The sequence below is a fragment of the Cervus canadensis genome, chromosome 14 (assembly GCF_019320065.1).
Source record: "Cervus canadensis isolate Bull #8, Minnesota chromosome 14, ASM1932006v1, whole genome shotgun sequence".
NCBI lineage: Eukaryota > Metazoa > Chordata > Mammalia > Artiodactyla > Cervidae > Cervus > Cervus canadensis.
Window position 1 is genome coordinate 62,035,930 of NC_057399.1, and position 17,805 is coordinate 62,053,734.

At 51.4% G+C, this 17,805-nt stretch overlaps 1 protein-coding gene across 7 annotated transcripts in view; it reads right to left on the reverse strand.

Annotated features, from left to right (window-relative positions):
• The window catches only part of PALLD (palladin, cytoskeletal associated protein), a 382,410-nt gene that overhangs the window by 17,940 nt on the left and 346,665 nt on the right, over window positions 1-17,805 (reverse strand). For 4 of the 7 annotated variants that reach the window (XM_043486536.1, XM_043486539.1, XM_043486540.1 and 1 more), the window contains 4 exons: window positions 12,067-12,573; window positions 7,360-7,495; window positions 4,306-4,404; window positions 2,071-2,292 (listed from right to left, as the gene is read on the reverse strand). In XM_043486536.1, coding sequence (XP_043342471.1) covers window positions 2,071-2,292; window positions 4,306-4,404; window positions 7,360-7,495; window positions 12,067-12,573 — 964 coding nt within the window. Of the gene's footprint in view, window positions 1-2,070; window positions 2,293-3,512; window positions 3,564-4,305; window positions 4,405-7,359; window positions 7,496-12,066; window positions 12,574-17,805 lie in introns of all 7 variants that reach the window. The other 3 variants (XM_043486538.1, XM_043486541.1, XM_043486542.1) reach the window with 2 other exon arrangements.

The window sequence follows — 17,805 nt, forward strand, 5'->3', positions numbered from 1 at the left end:
CAGGTCCCTCCTCCCCTCTTCCTCCTTTAAGCAAGATCCCAGGGCCATCGGTTTCTCACGTTTTGCTGGTTGTATCTGAGCCCAGAAGAGAGGCCACAGTGATGGTCACAGAGCCGCAGCGCCAACACAGCCAGTACACGGTGTCGGCCGGAGGAAACGACATCCTCGCTTTTTAAGCAGGATGCGGTCACCTCTGTTCCCTGCAGCCCAGGGCACTCCTAGCTGACTCCCAGCAGAGGAAACCTACTTCAGAGCCTGCCATAAAATGAACTTCCTCCTGCAGGTACATCACTTGGCAAGTTGAGACCACAGCTGGCCTTTCACTGTTACTCCCTGTCAAAGCCTCTGAATCTGAAAAACTGCTCTTAAACCTTCCAAGTCTAAGGCAGGAAAAGGCCAGAAACGGACAACACGAAGTAAGTGCGCCAACAACGAGGGTCTGAGAGCCGCAGCCTTCCCCTCCCTAGTTTTATTATTATTACCAATATTACCAATTATTACTAATATTATTATTACCAATATTACTATATTACCAATATTACCAGTCTCCAGAACCTAAAAGTTCACCATTAAAACAGACTAGTAACTTTCAGTTCCAAAAGCTAAGTTACATAAAGGCTGACACTTCATAATTATCATGCTCTTACCAGTTGGATTATTTCTGATGGAATAAAGCAGCTCAGAACAGTATACAATGTCTCCCTTTCACATTTCTGCTGCTATGCCAGTTCTTTATAATTCTTTTTTCCCTTTAGTCCTATTTTTCACCTGTATTATACTTAGAAGACAACTTTCAAATGAAAATTAAAAGATGTATTGTGCTGAGCTGCTCAGTCATGTCCAAGTATTCTCAACTCCATGGAGCGCAGTCTGCCAGGCTCCTCTGTCCATGAGGATTCTCCAGGCAAAAGTACTGGAGTGGGTTGCCATGCCCTCCTCCAGGGGATCTTCCTGACCCAGGGACTGAACCCAGGTGTCCCACATTGCAGGTGGATTCTTTACCATCTGAGCTACCAGGGAAGCCCAAATTAAGAGACAGTGCCAACATTCTACCAAGACTACTCTGAGACAGTGCCAACATTCTACCAAGACTGCTCTGAGACAGTGTGGGGAAGGTACAACAGACGAAAACAGTGTGAACTAGAACTCCACTTCAGTCTGCTCAGGTTTCAAGGGGACAAGCCTGTCAAGGGCAGAATATCCTGGGAGAGTGTCAGGCAGAGCTTCCGTTTCTCACTGTGCCTCTCTTACTGTATTCCCTCCAGTCCTGCAGAAAACTGCAGTCCTGTGTGCTGTTCCATGGGGCCGTGAGCAGTGATCCTACTCTCTGTCTTAAGAGACGGCCACCCGCCACCCAGTGTCCCCGTGTGCCTGCAGGACAGGCTCTGGCCGGGCCAGCCACAGCCGTTGGACTCTTGCCCCCTCCGCCTCTGTACACACAGGCGGCCTTGGCTTTGTGGATTAAAGATATGATTCCCGCCACTAGTGGCAGCTTCACTGCTCCGTACAGTACAGAGGATGGGCGGGGTTCAAGTTCAGGCCTGGTCGCCACAGCCCCCTGGCCTCGGGAAAGCTCACCGACCCGCTGGAGCTGAGCCCGACACCTGCAGCGTGGGTGTCACAACCGTGGCTCCATGTGAGCGAGAGAGGGGAGGGTGTGAGGCGCTCCCTGCCAGTTACTCTCCTAGTCTATCTGTCCTGTCCTCTTAGGTCGCATTCTATCCTACCCCATTCTGTTCAACCCTGTCCGAGTCTAGGGGCTTCCCTGGTGGCTCAGACGGTAAAGAATCCACCTGCAATGCAGGAGATGTGGGCTCAGTCCCTGGGTCAGGAAGATCCCTTGGAGGAGGGCATGGCAACCCACTTCAGTATTCTTGCCTGGAGAGTCCCATGGGCAGAGGAGCCTGGCAGGCTACAGTCCATGGGTTCACAAAGAGCAGGACACGACTGAACGACTGACACTTTCACAGTTTCAATTCTGGCATTTGTCCTCCTACCACCACCCTGCAGGCTGGAAGCCAGACCCATCCTCAGGGCACGCAGCTCTGAAGAGGCTGTGTCTCCACTCACCTTGGGCTTTGGGTCGCCAGTCACTCTGCACGTGAATGTCGCAGGCATACCCTCAAAGATCTTGTAATGCTTCAGCTTCACCTCAAAGAAGGGGGCCACTCCGCTCTCCACAGACGTGTCTCCGAAGGGTGCCTCATCCCCTGACTCCTCCACGGGGGACCGCTCCAGCCGGTACTCGATTTCACTGATGAGCCTCTGCTCACAGCTGGAGACCTTGTACTCCTGAGTCAGACGGAGGGGCTGCGTCACCGGCTGGGCCCCTCATGGGACACAGTGCCCCACCGGACTCAGCCCCTCTCCAGGCAAGTTCCCAGAGGGCAGCGATGTGTTTACTACAGAACTAAACAACAAGTCTGCACCCCAGTCGCTCCCACATGAAACAAAGAACACCTGGAAGGATGCGTGGTGTTTCAAACCATCCTCAAGTCCTATCAACCAAAAAACACCACAGCACACAACTAGGAGAATGAGTTTCTTCCTCGTCTCTCTTAGAATGGGGAGAAGAAGAAAAAGGCAACGGTTCCTCCTAAACTGCTCATAAAAGTTAAGCACTGATGCCACGCTGACCCTTCCCTGTCTGAGGGCGGGCGCCTCCCAGATGGGCAGCTGCAGCTCACTTGGCCTTTTCTCCAGTGGGTGACGGAGTAATGGTACCTTACTCCCTTCTCCTGACGATCCTCACCACCCAGCTCCCCAGCTCTGGGCAACCATTCTCCACCCTCTTTAAAAGAAAAAGGGACGGAAAGTCCAGTCAAATATGTGGTTAAAAAATAGGCATCAAGTGCCCGCCAGCATCCTCTAGTAATGAAGGCGTACCAAGAGACCTCCTGCTCATTAAGTATAGAAAAGAAAAGGCAGCCCATTATGAAACATTCTCTATTTAATAGTAAATGAAACGTTGTTTCAAACGAGGTTTTCTTTTAAAGTTACTCAATCTTTAAAAACAGTCTGGCCTGGGGTTTCCCTGGTGCGCCCAGTGGTTAAGACCTGGCACTATCAGTGGAGGGGGCAGGGTTCGAGCTAAGATGTCACACGCCACATGGCATGCCCCAAAACCCAAAAAAGCCTGTTGGCTTGAGGGAAGAAATTCAGCAGTATGAATAAAACTACAGGAAATACACAAGTTGCTTTGTCTAATTATTATCAAATTAATCAGTTTAAGAATTAGCTCTTCTTTCTCCTAGAAAACTTTTAACAAATGAGAAACTTCTCACAATTTAAAATTCAGAGTATTCATAAAGGACAGAATAAAATTCAAGTCTGTAAATAAACGACGTGACAAATCACAGTGCAGTAACTCTGTCTATCTGATACAATGAAAACAGACATGGTGAGTGTGTCGGTAACAATCGTATGGCAGGAAATGCAGACACACAAGTACATGAGGCGGAACAGAGTGACAGACACAGAAGGACTGGGAGGAGAAGAGAGGTAAAGGCGACCTTTTGACCGTCCAGAGGACTCTCTACAGAAGCACGAGATGGCCAGGGGTCCTGAAACAGCAGAAAAGGAGTAGTGAAGCCCAGGAAGAGAAGCAGCAAGAATCCAACCCGATTTCTAGCTTTAAGGGAAACTCCAGTGGGAGCAATATTTAACACAGAAAAACTTTCAGATTTTGAAGGCTGATCCATTTCTTAATAGACAGGAGAAAGGGTTTACTTGGTCCTTTAAACTTGTGTTCAAAAGCTTTCTTTCATCTTAAAACTATTAAGTACATATGGAGACTCCAAATAGAAGCGGTGGAGATTACAAACAGCTCACAGCAAATCCATGAAGTGATTCTGGTGTTAGCAGGGGAACAAAGCAGATTCCCTGCTCATTACTGATTTTTAACTACATTTGTGGAGAAAAACATTCTTTTCTGTACATAGATACTTCACCTGGATGAGATATTAAGAACGTAACTGAAATTAGTCACGAGTGACTTAACACAATCTCAGTGAACGCATGTTCCTCCACACAAACCTGTTTTGCATTACAGCACAGGACAGGGAAATCAGAAAGATACTTGAAAGAAGAGAAACTAGTGGATTAGACAAAAAGGACAGGTGTCATTGACTGAAATAACTCCATCACCCCCCAACACAGGGCGTGCTCACTCGCCGCTGGCCAGAGGCCGCCTGTGACCCACCCTTGGTTCTGCACAGAGCTGGCCCAGGACCAGGTCCCTAGGGAGGCTGGGGGAGGTGGGCGCAGAACACTCTGCTCTCCCGGGAAGCCAGGACGATCGCATACCTGGTTGGCCGCCTCCTCTTCCGGCTCCTGGACGTTGAAGACAGTCGCGCTGTCGGCACCCAGGAGCCGCCGAGCCATCCTTTCTTCGTAGGTCAACCTCTAAGCAAAGAAGCCACACGAGTCAGAAAAATCACAGTGCTGCAGCGCCTTGAGAACACGAACGCAAAGAGCAAACGGGCCTGTGGGTCTCTGACCGCTCCCCTCCGCCTCCGGACGCCTGTGCGGACAGGAGCCCTCTGCTCCGTGTCCACCTGCTCCCACTGCGCCTCCAGTCCTGACCCTGAGCTGAGCCAGGGTGGCCCGCCCGAGCGCCACCAATGAACAGAGCACAGACTGAAGGCGAGCACAGCAAGCCACAGGGCAGAAGTCACCTACAGGCGTGTGTCACGCGTTTATGCCTGATGATGAACACGAAGACAAAGACCTTTAGCCAGCAAGAGGTTTTCTACAGGACGTGTATGGTCATAGCTGTCACAGGCTTCAGAACAGCTCCGAGCCTGGGAAGGGAGTCCGTGGCTGGCGGGCAGGGCTGCCTCCAGAGCTCTTCTCTGGGGCCAGGCATGGGCTGAACACAGGAAAACACAGCAAGTCGTGAAGGCTGGCTGCACATGCTGACCTGGCAGAGGGGCCGGAAGTGGCCTCGAGCCGACCGGGAGACTGCTCCCAGAGAAGGTGGTGAGGCCCCTGCACTGAGTGCCCAGGGCTTTGGGCTGAACACAAACCAAACAGCCCACTTGCTTTGTCTGATAGGCTGTGCCCTTGAGTGCTGGCTCCAAAATGATCGGCCCATTCACTGGGGCATTTTAAAAACAAGCTTTTGATTCAAAATAGAGAATAATTAGTAGCACAAAATAAAATTTTAACAAATGTGTAAATTATTTCAGATGAACTTCCAAACCTCTGCATCCAGACACAGACTCTCCTAGAAACTCTCTAATCAGGAAAATATGCTGGGTAAATCGCTGCTTTCCAGTAATTGCTGGTTTCAGTCCCAGTGGAAACCGGGAAGAGAAGCAGGACATGTGCCAAATGGCAAACGGACCTGAAGTTCCAATGACCTTGTTTTCGGAAAAGGGGCCGAGGGTGAGGAGAGGTGTATCTGTGGCACGGAACGGCTCGTCCACATGCGGCTGTTTAATTTTCTCAACATGCATTAAAGAATCATGGATTCAGTTTTCAGACACAGTTTTAAATACCGTTTTAAACACCTGCTCTCCTAAAAAGCCTTCCTAATGTTTGGGGACGGTGGCCTGGTGCCACCCCATTCCTCTGGAGCAGAAGCATCACTCGATATCCAGGCCCTCGTCAGACACACCTGCCACCACCAGGAGCCAGACTCACTCACTGCTGTGCTTCTGAACCACTCTCTGCGCCGTGTGAACATAAAGTCCATACACCAAGACGCCAGAAATGCGGACAAAGACATGTGCAGCGTCAGGAAGAAGCTGTCTGACGGTCACATTTTCTAAGAATGGAAAGCTTACTTGTCCTTTTAAAATTCTCAAATGTGGACATGTATGGAAAATACTGGAAATGTCATTCACTGCTGAAGAAATACAAATAATATATACCTCTCTGCAAAAGAGATCTATAACATATATATGCAACAAATGTAAATACATGTAGTGTAATAATAATAGCTTATAGAAATCTTATCTTTTAAACTAACAGTTATTAGTTCATAAGGAGTATTTAAACAAACCAACAAAAAAATCTTGAAAAAAGCCTTTACCTGGCTTGAGAAAGATCCCATAAGTCTCTGTTTTAATCTTTCAAAGGCTGTGGTTGACAGAGCCAGGGAAAACTTCCAGAATGTGTTCATTTGCACATGCAACCACTTATTTCAGGGAGAAGATATCTCCCCTGTGTGAAAATCTCAGTGAGGTGAGTACCGTGAGGTCTCTTTAGCATGTCAGTCTTCCTCAGCCCCTAAGATCAGTACCCGAGCCCCTCCTCTGGGCCCCAGCCTTCCAACCCAAGTGGTCTGTGCTTGTCTTTATGTATCAGGGCAGGATAACCGCAGCTCCCAGAAAACAGAATCAGCACGCAGGCTTTGTCCTCTGGAGAAGGTGCTGAGGGAGACTTTACACAAGAGGCCCCTCTCTGCGTCTACTGAAGAGCCAGGCCAATGCCCCATAAAGCACACAGGTCACTGGCCCCTGCCTAAGAAATCTCATTTCCTAGACTCGTTTGCCAACGCCCTTCAGGAGCTCAGACGTGATGAGGAGCAGTGAGCCCAGAAAACAAACAAGCCAACACCTGACCAGGAAGCACTGGGTCCGTGGAGGAGGCGCCTGTGTGGACTGTGTCCTCGTCCATCCACAACCCGCAGCCTTGGAACAGTGACCACTCCCTTCCAGGACTGAGCTGAGCTGCCCCGACAGACCAGGACAAGCGCGGTAACGGAATCGCACCTGGACCGTCTAGACCAGATCGGCACGGTCTCCTAAGGCACGCGGCCTTCTCTGCAGCGCAGGGCAGGGCACAGAGCCCAGAACTGAGCTCCGATCCACCGCCTCTGGGCAGAGACCGACCGTGGGGCACAGCCCCCAGCCCTACCCTCCAGCGGGACTGGCTCCCTCTCTCTGCCTCCCACTCAAGGGCTTGCCAGGCCCGACCCTGCTTAGCTTCCAAGAAGGACAAGCACCAGTGCGATCGGGGCGGTGCGGCTGTAGCCTGTCCCTTTTGTCTGTAGTGTCGAAGGCCCTCAGAGTGCTACCGTGGCCTCAGCCTTCCTGCCCCCTCTACCTCCAAGCGGCCGTATTCCCCCCAGCCCCCAGGAATGGTTCATGGAAGGAGGCAGCAAAGCCTCCCCCCATGCTGTCCCCTCCACAAGCAAATGTCAACCCGGAGAGGGGCGTGGGGGCTGGGGCGGGGGGTGGGGGACACCAGCTGTCAGGACGGTGCTCTGTGCTGGCGAAGGCCAGGTGTGAAGGTGAGGCTCCAGCCCTAAGGCTGGTGAGGGCGGAACTCGGGCGGCTCCAGTGACCGCCCCGCCCCGCCCCCTACCACCCGCGCCTGCTCATCACGTCCCCGCCCTCTACGGCCCCCTACCGGCTGCCCGTTGTTCAGCAGGTCCTCCTTGAAGCGCAGCTTGCGTTCCAGGTCCTGGATGACGGCGTCCTTGGAGCCCTGGATCTCCTCGTCGGAGGCCATCCTCGCAGGTCTGCTGGCCTTCTTGGGAAGCCCCCTGCGGGTGAGCACACAATGGAGGCAGGGTCAGGGTTTGGTCCGGCAGGCACACCCAGCCCGGCGCTCAGGGCCCCGGGCGTGCAGTCCACCCTGGGGCCACGCCCATCCTGCTGGGTGTGGACCAGTGACCCAGACAGAACCACTGGCACACGCTGGCGTGTCAGGGGGCGAGATGAGCGCCGAGGCAGAAGAGGCGCCGTCTGTGTGCAGACCTGGGTTTCTGCCGCGTCAGGCTGTGACTCTGGGCATCAACCCTGACTATTCATTGAAAGGACTGATGCTGAAGCTGGAGAATAGATCACAGAACACAACATGTGGTAGGAATTCTAGGTGGGAAAGGAATAAAGAGGAAGCAGGAATGGATGCAGGCCGGGAGGGGATGGAGTGGGGATGAACGGAAGAGGACCCCAGGATGCTGTGTGGAGCCCCAGGAGCCTGCCAACACCCCTGCTGACCCGCTGGCTGGGGCCGTGCTCCGTTCCGGGCACCAGAGCAGACTGTGCTGCAGCCTCAAGCCAGTGTTCTTGCGAAAATCAGCTCCGGCAGTGGAGGTGGGAAGGTGGTGCTGCCAGGCGACAGGAGGGGAGGGTCCAGGTGGAGCTGGAGTGGGAGGACTGCATTGGGGAGGGGCGGCCAGAGCCAGCCCAGGGGGTCGATGGGGCACCGGGAAGAGGGGGCCGGGGTGAGGCACCCTCTCCATTTAACAGGGAACCTCTTTTTCTGAGAATATCTCATTTGGACTAATTACTAACGTGATTCGGCAAACACTAAGAAATTATGTTAAAACCTGAGCACAGAGTAAGGGTGAGGCTCTAAGGTCAGGCAGAAAGCAGGACGCAGCATCTGCCCCCAACACGCCACCCACCGACTTCTGAGGAGCAAAGAGCCACTCCTCAGGAACAAAAACGTGTCTGCTGATAGAGATGCTTTCCCTTCACAATGATTCATACAATTAAAAATTAAGACATTTCTTCAAAGTAAACTGTTACCCAAACCAGCACTCCTCACAGCGCCGGGGAGCCTGTGACAGCCCCACCCGCCTGGGGTGCTGACCTCCTGTGACACGGTCAGGCTGAGCCCACAGGAGCATCCGGCCCCGTCTGCACCAACAAGCGACAACAAGACCCAGTGCGCGCGTGCTTGGGGTGGGAACTGCCGCCACTGGAGACACGCTGTTGCCTGGACGCGTGTGTCTGTAACCAGCTTTGGGAAGGGTGGCGACCCCACGGCCTCAGGAAGGAAAGCAGGGAGGGACTGGATCCACAGGAATCCCCTAAACCCTGACCCACATCAACGCCGCGGGCTGCGGGGAGGCCATCCAGCCTCGCTGCCACTGTGGCCCGTAGCTGCCTCCGCCCTCTGCCCGGCCCTCCATTGCGCAGACACCAGATGCAAAACCACATCTCCACAGACTGTTTATAAGCTACTCTTTTACAGATGAGAACAAGACAATGCTAAACACAAACAATGAAATAGCCATCAGTGCAACTGATGATTAAGAAAATAGAGATATCTGATTTGCTGTACGGCTCAGGAAATTCCAACAGGGGCTCTGTACCAACCTAGAGGGGTGGGGTGGGGAGGGAGATGGGAGGGAGATGGGAGGGAGGGTCAAAATGGAGGGGATATATGTGTACCTATGGCTGATTCATCTTGAGGTTTGACAGAAAACAACAAAATTCTGTAAAGCAATTATCCTTCAATTAAAAAAAAAAAGATAAAAAAAGAAACTGCCCCCCGGGAATTCTATGGTCTATGCCCTCTGGTTCCACGGGGGTACAGGTGTGACCACTCTGTCTGTCTGGCTTTGAACACCGTGTTAGCTCCTGCATCCCCAGGGCCTGCTCTGTGTCTTGGTCAAGACAACTCACCGTTGCCTCTCATGGCTGAGCAAGAAAACTGCACAGGTCACAGAACAAGGACTGGGATGGACCTGTACACACTGCCATGTCAAACGGTAACCAACAAGGACCTATTGGATAGCACAGGGGACTCTGCTCAATGTCACGTGGCAGCCTGGATGAGAGGAACGTTTTTGGGAGACTGGATGTATGTATATGTGTGGCTGAGGCCCTTTGCTGTCCACCTGAAATTCTCCCAACATTGTTAATTGGCTGTACTCCAATATAAATTAAAAGATAAAAGCAACACCAAAAAATAAAATAGAGATATCTGAAATTTGCATTTAAGATTTTGGTATCAGATAAGCAAGGAAGCACCATAAAAAACCAACTGAACTAACGCATTCCGAACTACTTCACCAAGTCACTTGTAATCTGTCTGCTATGTGCACTTGACACATATGGCAAAGCTGTCCAACCAGACGAGTAACAGGTGAGTGAATCTGAGCCTGCTGTTACAATCACAAGTGCCCCACGAAAGAAACAAGTGACTGAAGAGGGCCGACTGACCAGGGCTGGGCGGCTCCTACAAGCTCAAGGGCGCCGACTGGTCATGGCAGCCGGAGAGGGACACCCAGTCTTGGGCAAGTCTGAACTGATCCATCTGAGTTACTATGATGGCTAAAAAGTTACTGTTTCACCTTTAATTCAGAATGCAAACCAGTGATCCCACAAGTCTACAGAGGAAAAATGCTCCAAAGGTTGTATGAATCAAACCAACAGAAGGAATTCTTTAAGTGTGTGTGATTTTGCAACGGGAAATTTTTTGTGGGCAAAAGGGTGACCACATAACTGTGGCTTCTGGGCTGGCATAGAGATGGAGGCCTGGGGTCACCATTGAACGTGGTGTCAGAGGGCCCACCTCCCCTGGGTACAGCTTCCCACAGCCATAAAATCGGAGTGATGTCCCCATTAGCTTTGAAGAAATGGCAGGAGCTGCTGGTCTCTCTGGTAATAATTATAAAATACCATGACTCCATATGAGTAACCATGACAGAGACTGCTAAGAGGTAAGCACTTCTGTTACTTCAGATGAGCCTGTAAAACTGCTGAATACAAGGGAATTTCAAAGTTGGAGACTAGAATGAACTGTTTCTGCCTAAGATGATAAAAGATGTGACACTGCCCCCCTGTCCAAGGCGGTGGTGGACTCATCTTTCATCAAATTCCAACTGACAAGTGTTGCTGTTGTTGTTCACTTGCTAAGTCTGACTCTGAGACCCCACTGACTGCAGCACACCTGGCCTCCCTGTCCATCACCATCTCCCGGAGCCTGCTCAAACTATTGTCCATTGAGTTGGTGATGCCATCCAACCATCTCATCCTCTGTCGTCCCCTTCTCCTGACTTCAATCTTTCCTAGCATCAGGGTCTTTTCCAATGAATCAGTGCTTTTCATCAGGTGGTGCAAGTATTGGAGCTTCAGCTTCAGCATCAGCCCTTCCAATGAATATTCAGGACTGATTTCCTTTAGGATGGACAGTCCAAGGGACTCTCCAAAGTCTTCTCCAGCACCACAGCTCAAAAGCATCAATTCTTTGGCACTCAGTCTTCTCTATGGTCCGGCTCTCACATCCGTACCGGACTACTGGAAAAACCATAGCTTTGACTAGACAGATGTCTGCCGGTAAAGTGATGTCTCTGCCTTTAAAATCACTGTCTAGGTATGTCGTAGCTTTTCTTCCAAAGAGCAAGTGTTTTCATAGCCCTTCCATAGTAAGAGGACAAAGGGTATCACGTAACAAAGAGACAAAGGTTTGCTCAGGCGAGAGGATGGACTCGACTCTGGCTGAAGCCCATGATTATACCACTCCCACCCTCGCTCCCCTCCTTATGTGACTATTTACAGTCACCTGACTAAGCTTTTTCCCATAAGGACCTGAGAAGAAGCCAGATCTCAATCGCAGAATTCCTCAGGCAGCCTTTAGAAAATGCCTGACAGTGCAGGACGCGCCCAACAGGCACTTCTGGACACACTTGGAGGGCAAACAGCAGTCTCGTCTCACAGGAGCCACAAGCCCACCCCAGGGTGGGAGCCTGCTGTGAGTGTCACTCGCATTCTAGGGTCTCCTCACTTTTATTCCCACGCGAAATCCTACTGAGGGTCTCCTCCTGTTCTCTCTGAAGAGTACTGGGGTCCTGCCAGCCCTGAAGCAGGATGTCGACAGGGAGCGGGTTGAGATGTGGCCCTGGGCTTGCCCTGGCCAGCAGGCATTTCTGACCTCCTCAGTGGATGGGTGAGTGCCAGCTCTTACTACACTTCAAGACGTGCCAGACGCCTCCCATGGGTCTGTTTTGCCAGCTTATTTATCCTCACAGGGTTTCTAAGTGAAGATTTTAGAGGGCTGCCACGTCAGCACTGTGACCTAAGGAAAGCCATTCAGAGTCCAGCAGAAGATGATGGAACCCTGCAGAGATGGGGTGGGGGGCTGGGGCCAGGGCTGGCTGCATCATTCATGCCTGGGACAGGGCCTCACGTATCGGCATCAAATGTAGCCACTGAACGTCTGTCCCCTCCAACCACTGCCCGGATGGACAACGTGCGGTGGACGAGTTCACTTCCTGATCCCGGGCACGAAGGGACTGCCACCTCCCCTCGGCGCGCACCCAGCCCCCAGCTGGGGCCCCCACCGTGTGCAGACCGGTGCAGAGGGGTGGTGGGCACTCACGCAGCGGGGGCGGCGCGCGGCAGGCCGAGGGCGGAGACCCCGGTGGAGACGGTGCTGGCGGTGGCTGGCTGCGAGGGCAGCAGGGCGCGGAGCAGCGCTGCAGGCGCGGGGCCTGGGCGGGCGGCGCGGGACGCGGGACCCGGGCCAGGCGGAGGTGGAGGCGGCGGCGGCGGGAAGAAGTCGGGCCCTGCGGCGAGCGCCGGCGGGCTGAGCGGCGGGGGTGGCGGCGGGAGCGCGCCCCACTCGGGCTCAGAGGTCGGCGGGGACGCGGGCGCCGGGGACCGGGGCGCGCTGGGGCTCAGGCTCTGGGCGGCGATGAACTGCTTGGGGCGCGCGTAGCTGAAAGAGCTGGAGGCCTGCATGGCGGGCGCGGGGCGGGCAGCCAGCGCGCTCATGGGCTCCGCGCGCGACTCCGGGGGCTCCGGGGACGCGGGCGGCGAGGGGCGCGCGCGGGCCTCGCGCTCCCGGCGGATCTGCTGCTGCAGCTGCTGGATCCTGAGCGCGTCCCTGCGGGGAGAAAAGGACACCTTCAGATGTGCGGCAGGGACGGGGGCGGGGACCGCGCCCCCCAGGAGCCCGAGGGCCACCGAGGACACAGCTGATCAGCGTCTCACCGGACTCAGACCTGAGGCGAGCCGAGCCGGCTAACATGCCAGGGGACGCTGTCTGACCCCGGGAGCCACAGCACTGCATTTTAACAGAACCAGAATCTCTTAAGCGGAAAACTTCTATCCTGAGCTCTCACCCTCTCATCTGGGGCCTACGTTTTGGGAAAAATTTATCACAATGGGAAAGTTAAAAGAAACACAGATTTAACATATTTTTGGCAGATTTACCTGAATCCAATTTGCCTACCTCACTGCTGTCAACTCTAATCAATGAATACCACAGGCTGGTCTGGGGGTGGGGTGGGGTGGGGGGAGACCCACTTTGATTTCTGCCTTTGCTCCCTAAAAAACACATGCAAAGTTTATTCTACCCCAGTTTTGAAACTGCCAACTATTTATACAAACGTTAATACATACTGACATTTGGCATCACATCTAAAACATACATATAACACCCATCGTTCATGTGCAGGGGTTCAATAAGCAGTAACAAATTATTAATTTTACAATGCGCTGTGCTGTGTCTCTCAGCTGTGTCCAACTCTTTGTGACCCCATGGACTACAGCCCTCTAGGTTCCTCTATCCATGGGATTCTCCAGGCAAGAATACTAGAGTAGGTTGTCATGCCCTCCTCTAGGGGATCTTCCCAACCCAAGAATCGAAGCCAGGTCTCCTGCATTGCAGGCAGATTCTTTCCTGTCTGAGCCACCAGGGCAGCCCAAGAATACTGGAGTGGGTAGCCTATCCCTTCTCCAGCAGATTTTCCCAACCCAGGAATTGAACTGGTTTCTCCTGCATTGCAGGTGGATTCTTTACCAGCTGAGCTACCAGGGAAGCTCTGGTATTTTACAATAATGCAGCTTTAATTCCTCAAGTATTTTCCACCAAGCAGAGAGTTTGAATTTTTTTTTATAAAGAAGCCAGCAAGTAGCTAGCAATCAGCTAAAATCGTACTCTCATTTTACTCAAAAACCTTTCCTCTCGAGCTGAGTTTTGCATCCAAGATGTTTTCCTTTATCCACACCAGACAGTGACCACGGCTGCCAGAAGAAGCATCAACAGCAGGTGGCGCTCTAAGCGCAAGTGATACAGAACAGTCCACCGAGAGGCAGAGCCATGCTAAGTTGAAACCATTTAAAACTAAAAAGCAACCCTCCCATTGAAACCTGTATATTACCATATGTGAAATAGACCAGTCCAAGTTCAATGCATGAAACAGGGCACTCAAAGCTGGTGCACTGGGACAACCCAGAGGGATGGAATGGGGAGGGAGGTGGGAGGGGGGTTCGGGATGGGGGGGGACACATGTACACCCATGGCTGATTCATGTCAGTGTATGGCAAGAACCACCACAATACTGTAATTAGCCTCCAATTATCATCAATTAATTAACCCCCCAAGCCTTCCTTATCTATAGGCATTAAATCTTCAAATTCAAAGTAATAAGTGAAACTGAAGCTCCTGATCAAAAGTTAAAGAAAAAGATTCAGATCTGTTATCAAGTGTCACTAGATACAACATTGGCCAAGAAATCATTCAACTCCTTCCCACGAATCGATTCCCCACTATAATTTAACAGTGAAGTGATTACAATGAAGCGCATGAAGACGCCTTCTTGTGAACTGAAAAGTAAGGAGAATGGGGCTGCACTCGAGTGTCAGGAAGCATTTAACAAGAGGCTTCCTGTGTGCTGTTTTGGATCTGTCAAGAACCCTCTGGCCCTTATTGATTCCTGAATATTCAGGAATTAAGAGGAGAGGCACGCCTTTCCCGGGCTGAGGAATCCAGGCATTTCTCATTACAGTGATAAGTACTCTCTTCCTTATTATGAGGCAAATGGTAAAAGGTGATCGTTTGCAACTCTCTCTCTTTGATAGGGATCATCTTATGTTTTGTAAGTCTGAAATTTTAATCTTTGTCTTTGCTGAGAATAACCACCTTGTAAGACAGTAATATATGCCCACGCCATGTTGATTAAAACACCTTTGCTCCATCAGAGCTTTGGTCCCCATGTCTTTCTTTCTGTCTGTCTTTGTCTCTCTCTCTCTCTATTTCTGGCTAATTCCTTGGAGCGCGGAGGCCCGCTGAGCTCACTTTCTTGCCCGGGCTTCTTCTAAGCCCCTCTCGAGAAGGCGCACTGTGCCTTCACCCACTCGAGAGGGCGCCCGGTGCCTACGTGCATCAGCGTGAATCCTGAGAACAGGGCTCTATTGGCTTTCCGCGCAAACCAGGGGATAGCAGCCTCTTTCTCTCTCTTCCTCTCGGAACCACGAGGTTCCGGTCCATTAAAGGACCAGCAAGCGCTATCAGCCTCTCTCTCTCTTACTTTCTTATCGTCGACTCCGGACCACCGGGTTCTGGTCCATTAAAGGACCAACATGCGAGAACCTGAGCGGATCAGGCAGGCTCCCAGCAGCAGTGAACTCTGGGCAGTCCCAGTGGCATGGGCTGAGACTGGGACGCTCTGCTGCAGGACGTGCACCGGGACCCACCACTCCTCGAGTGACGAAGAACTGCAGGGTCTGATGACACTGGCGTGCCTGTGCACTGGGGCAGATTATGGACCATGAGAGACAAAGAGACCAAAAAGCCCAGCTGCCACTTCTGAAGAACCAGGAGCAAAAGCAGGTACTTCGCATGCCCCCTGCACACAACACCACCAGAGGGACGGGCAAGCCACCTAAGCCACCCAAGCCACTCCTCTGGCCCAACTCCTGGACACACAACTACCCACACCCCACAGAAGGGAGCCGCTCAGCCTCTCTCTGCTCCAGGAGTGAGCAAGCAAGGGCACCTGTTACTTGCTCTTGTTGCCCACCTGTCCCCTGCCCCTCTGCAGCAGCAGGGGCCCCAATAAAAGCCTTGTATGAATTTCTTGTCTGGCCTCTGGTTGATTTCTATTGATTGGGGAAGGCCAAGAGCACTGGTGCGCAACACTACGGAGCTTAGTTCCAATGCTTTAAAAGCAGCCGTGCTGCTGCGATACACTGGATGCTGAAGTTCATCACACACGTCTCTGTGGCTTGGGTAGACTGAACTGACCCAAGAATGGGACTCATAAACACCATCCACCAATGGTGACTTTCTGACTCCCCAGATGCTCCTTTCTGACCTCCCTGCCTTTACTTTCTTCTTAATTCCTACCCCCCGGAAGATGCGTCCTACCCCTGGACTGTCTATCCCCCCACCATCCAGCTGATCTGCCCCAGGACTGGGGGTGATCCGTGAGCCCGTGGAAGGCACTGTCCCTCCTCTGGGCCAGCTGGGCTCAAGACAGCCAGGGCTTCAGCTCGCTCTGAAGGTATTTCCAGCCTGGCTGTGTGAAGCTGCTCTGGCACCTGGCTCTAGACATCACGCTGTCTCTGTGTCTGTGTGGGGACTCCCCTGCCCCAGGTCAGGGATGGCCCCTGACAAGCCAGGCTTTTCAAAGAAGTCTGCCAAGGAAGCTCAGACCATCACGATGCTGGTTCTAATGTTGTCCATGGGCTCAAGCCTCCTCATCCAGGCATTAAAAGCCCCACCACATTTGCTAACTTGCAAGGGCTTAAAACTGCGAGACGCCACTGTTAGCAGTAAGTGCCAGGTCAAGAAGCTAGTGCAGTTTCTGTTCATCTCACAAGTGAGCAGGCATCCTGGTGATCCGTTCCTAGAACAACCTGCATGAAGAACCGGGCCACGCCTTCCACCCCCCACTTTGTGCAGGTGAGGCTGTAACAGGCAGAGCACAGCAGGGCTGGGGGAAGAGAGCCGAACAATTGTTTTGAATCTGAACATTTCTGACTTGGTTTCTGGGCAAATTCTAATATTAAAAAAAAAAACTGAATTAAATGATTCTCACACCTGGATTCTGAGATGACGAAATGCATGAATCTAAGTCACCTTCTCAGTTCCCAAGTTATTTTTATAAAACTAGGCTTTCACAGAGAGACAAAAAAGCAAATGAAATGAAAGGTCCCAGAAAGGCAAGCTTGCTTGTGGCTTCAGGAAATTACCCAGTTATTTGTCACATTCACATCAGTCTCAGAGATGCTTTCCTGGATCTGACTCCAAAGCAAGGGGAAAAAAAAGCAAATATAAACAAGTGGGACTACATCAATCTAAAATTTATGTACAGTAAAGGAGATACCATCAAGACAAAAAGGCAACATACTGAGTGGGAGAAGATAGTTGTGAACTGTATATCCGGTGAAAGTGAAAGTCCCTAAGTCATGTCTGACTCTTTGCGGCCCCATGGACTATACAGTCTATGGAATTCTCTAGGCCAGAATACTGGAGTGGGTAGCCTTTCCCTTCTCCAGGGGATCTTCCCAACCCAGGGATCTAACCCAGGTCTCCTGCATTGCAGGTGGTTTCTTTACCAGCTGTATATCCTGTAAGGAGTTAATATCCAAAATATATAAAGACTCATTCAACTCAACAACAAAAACATAAACAACCCAAACAAAAAAAAAAGGCAGAGGCACTGAACAGACATTTTCCCAAGGAAGACATACAGATGCCAATAGGCACATGAAAAGATGCCCAACATGGCTAACCAGCAGGGAAATGCAAATCAAAACCACAGTGAGGTGTCACCTCCCCTGTGAGAATGGCCATTATCAGAAAGGCAAGAAATAACAGATGTTGGAAAAGATGTGGCAAGAAGAGGAAATTTCTACTGCCTAGCACAGGGAACTCTGCTTGGGATTCTGCAGTGACCTAAATGAGAGAAAGAATATGAAAAATATTAATAGAAAAAAATTTAAGAAAAAAAAATTTCTGCTAGGAGGAATGGAAACTGGGGTAGCCACTATGGAAAACAGTATTGAGATTCCTCAAGAAACTGAAAATATAATGACTACAGTATGATCCAACAACTCCACCTCTTATGTATCTGAAGAAAATGAAAACACTAATTCGAAAAGATAGATGCACCCCAATGTTCACAGCAGCACATTTACAATAGCCAAGATATAAAGTGAACCTAAGCGTGCACTGAGGGATGAGTGGATGCAGAACGTGTGGTGTGTACATACAGTATGCACGTATGTACACACATGCACATATCGGGGTGCTACTCAGCCATAAAAGCAGAGAGACAACGCGGACGGCCCTGGAGGCCACTGTGCTAATAAATGAAGTCAGTCAGAG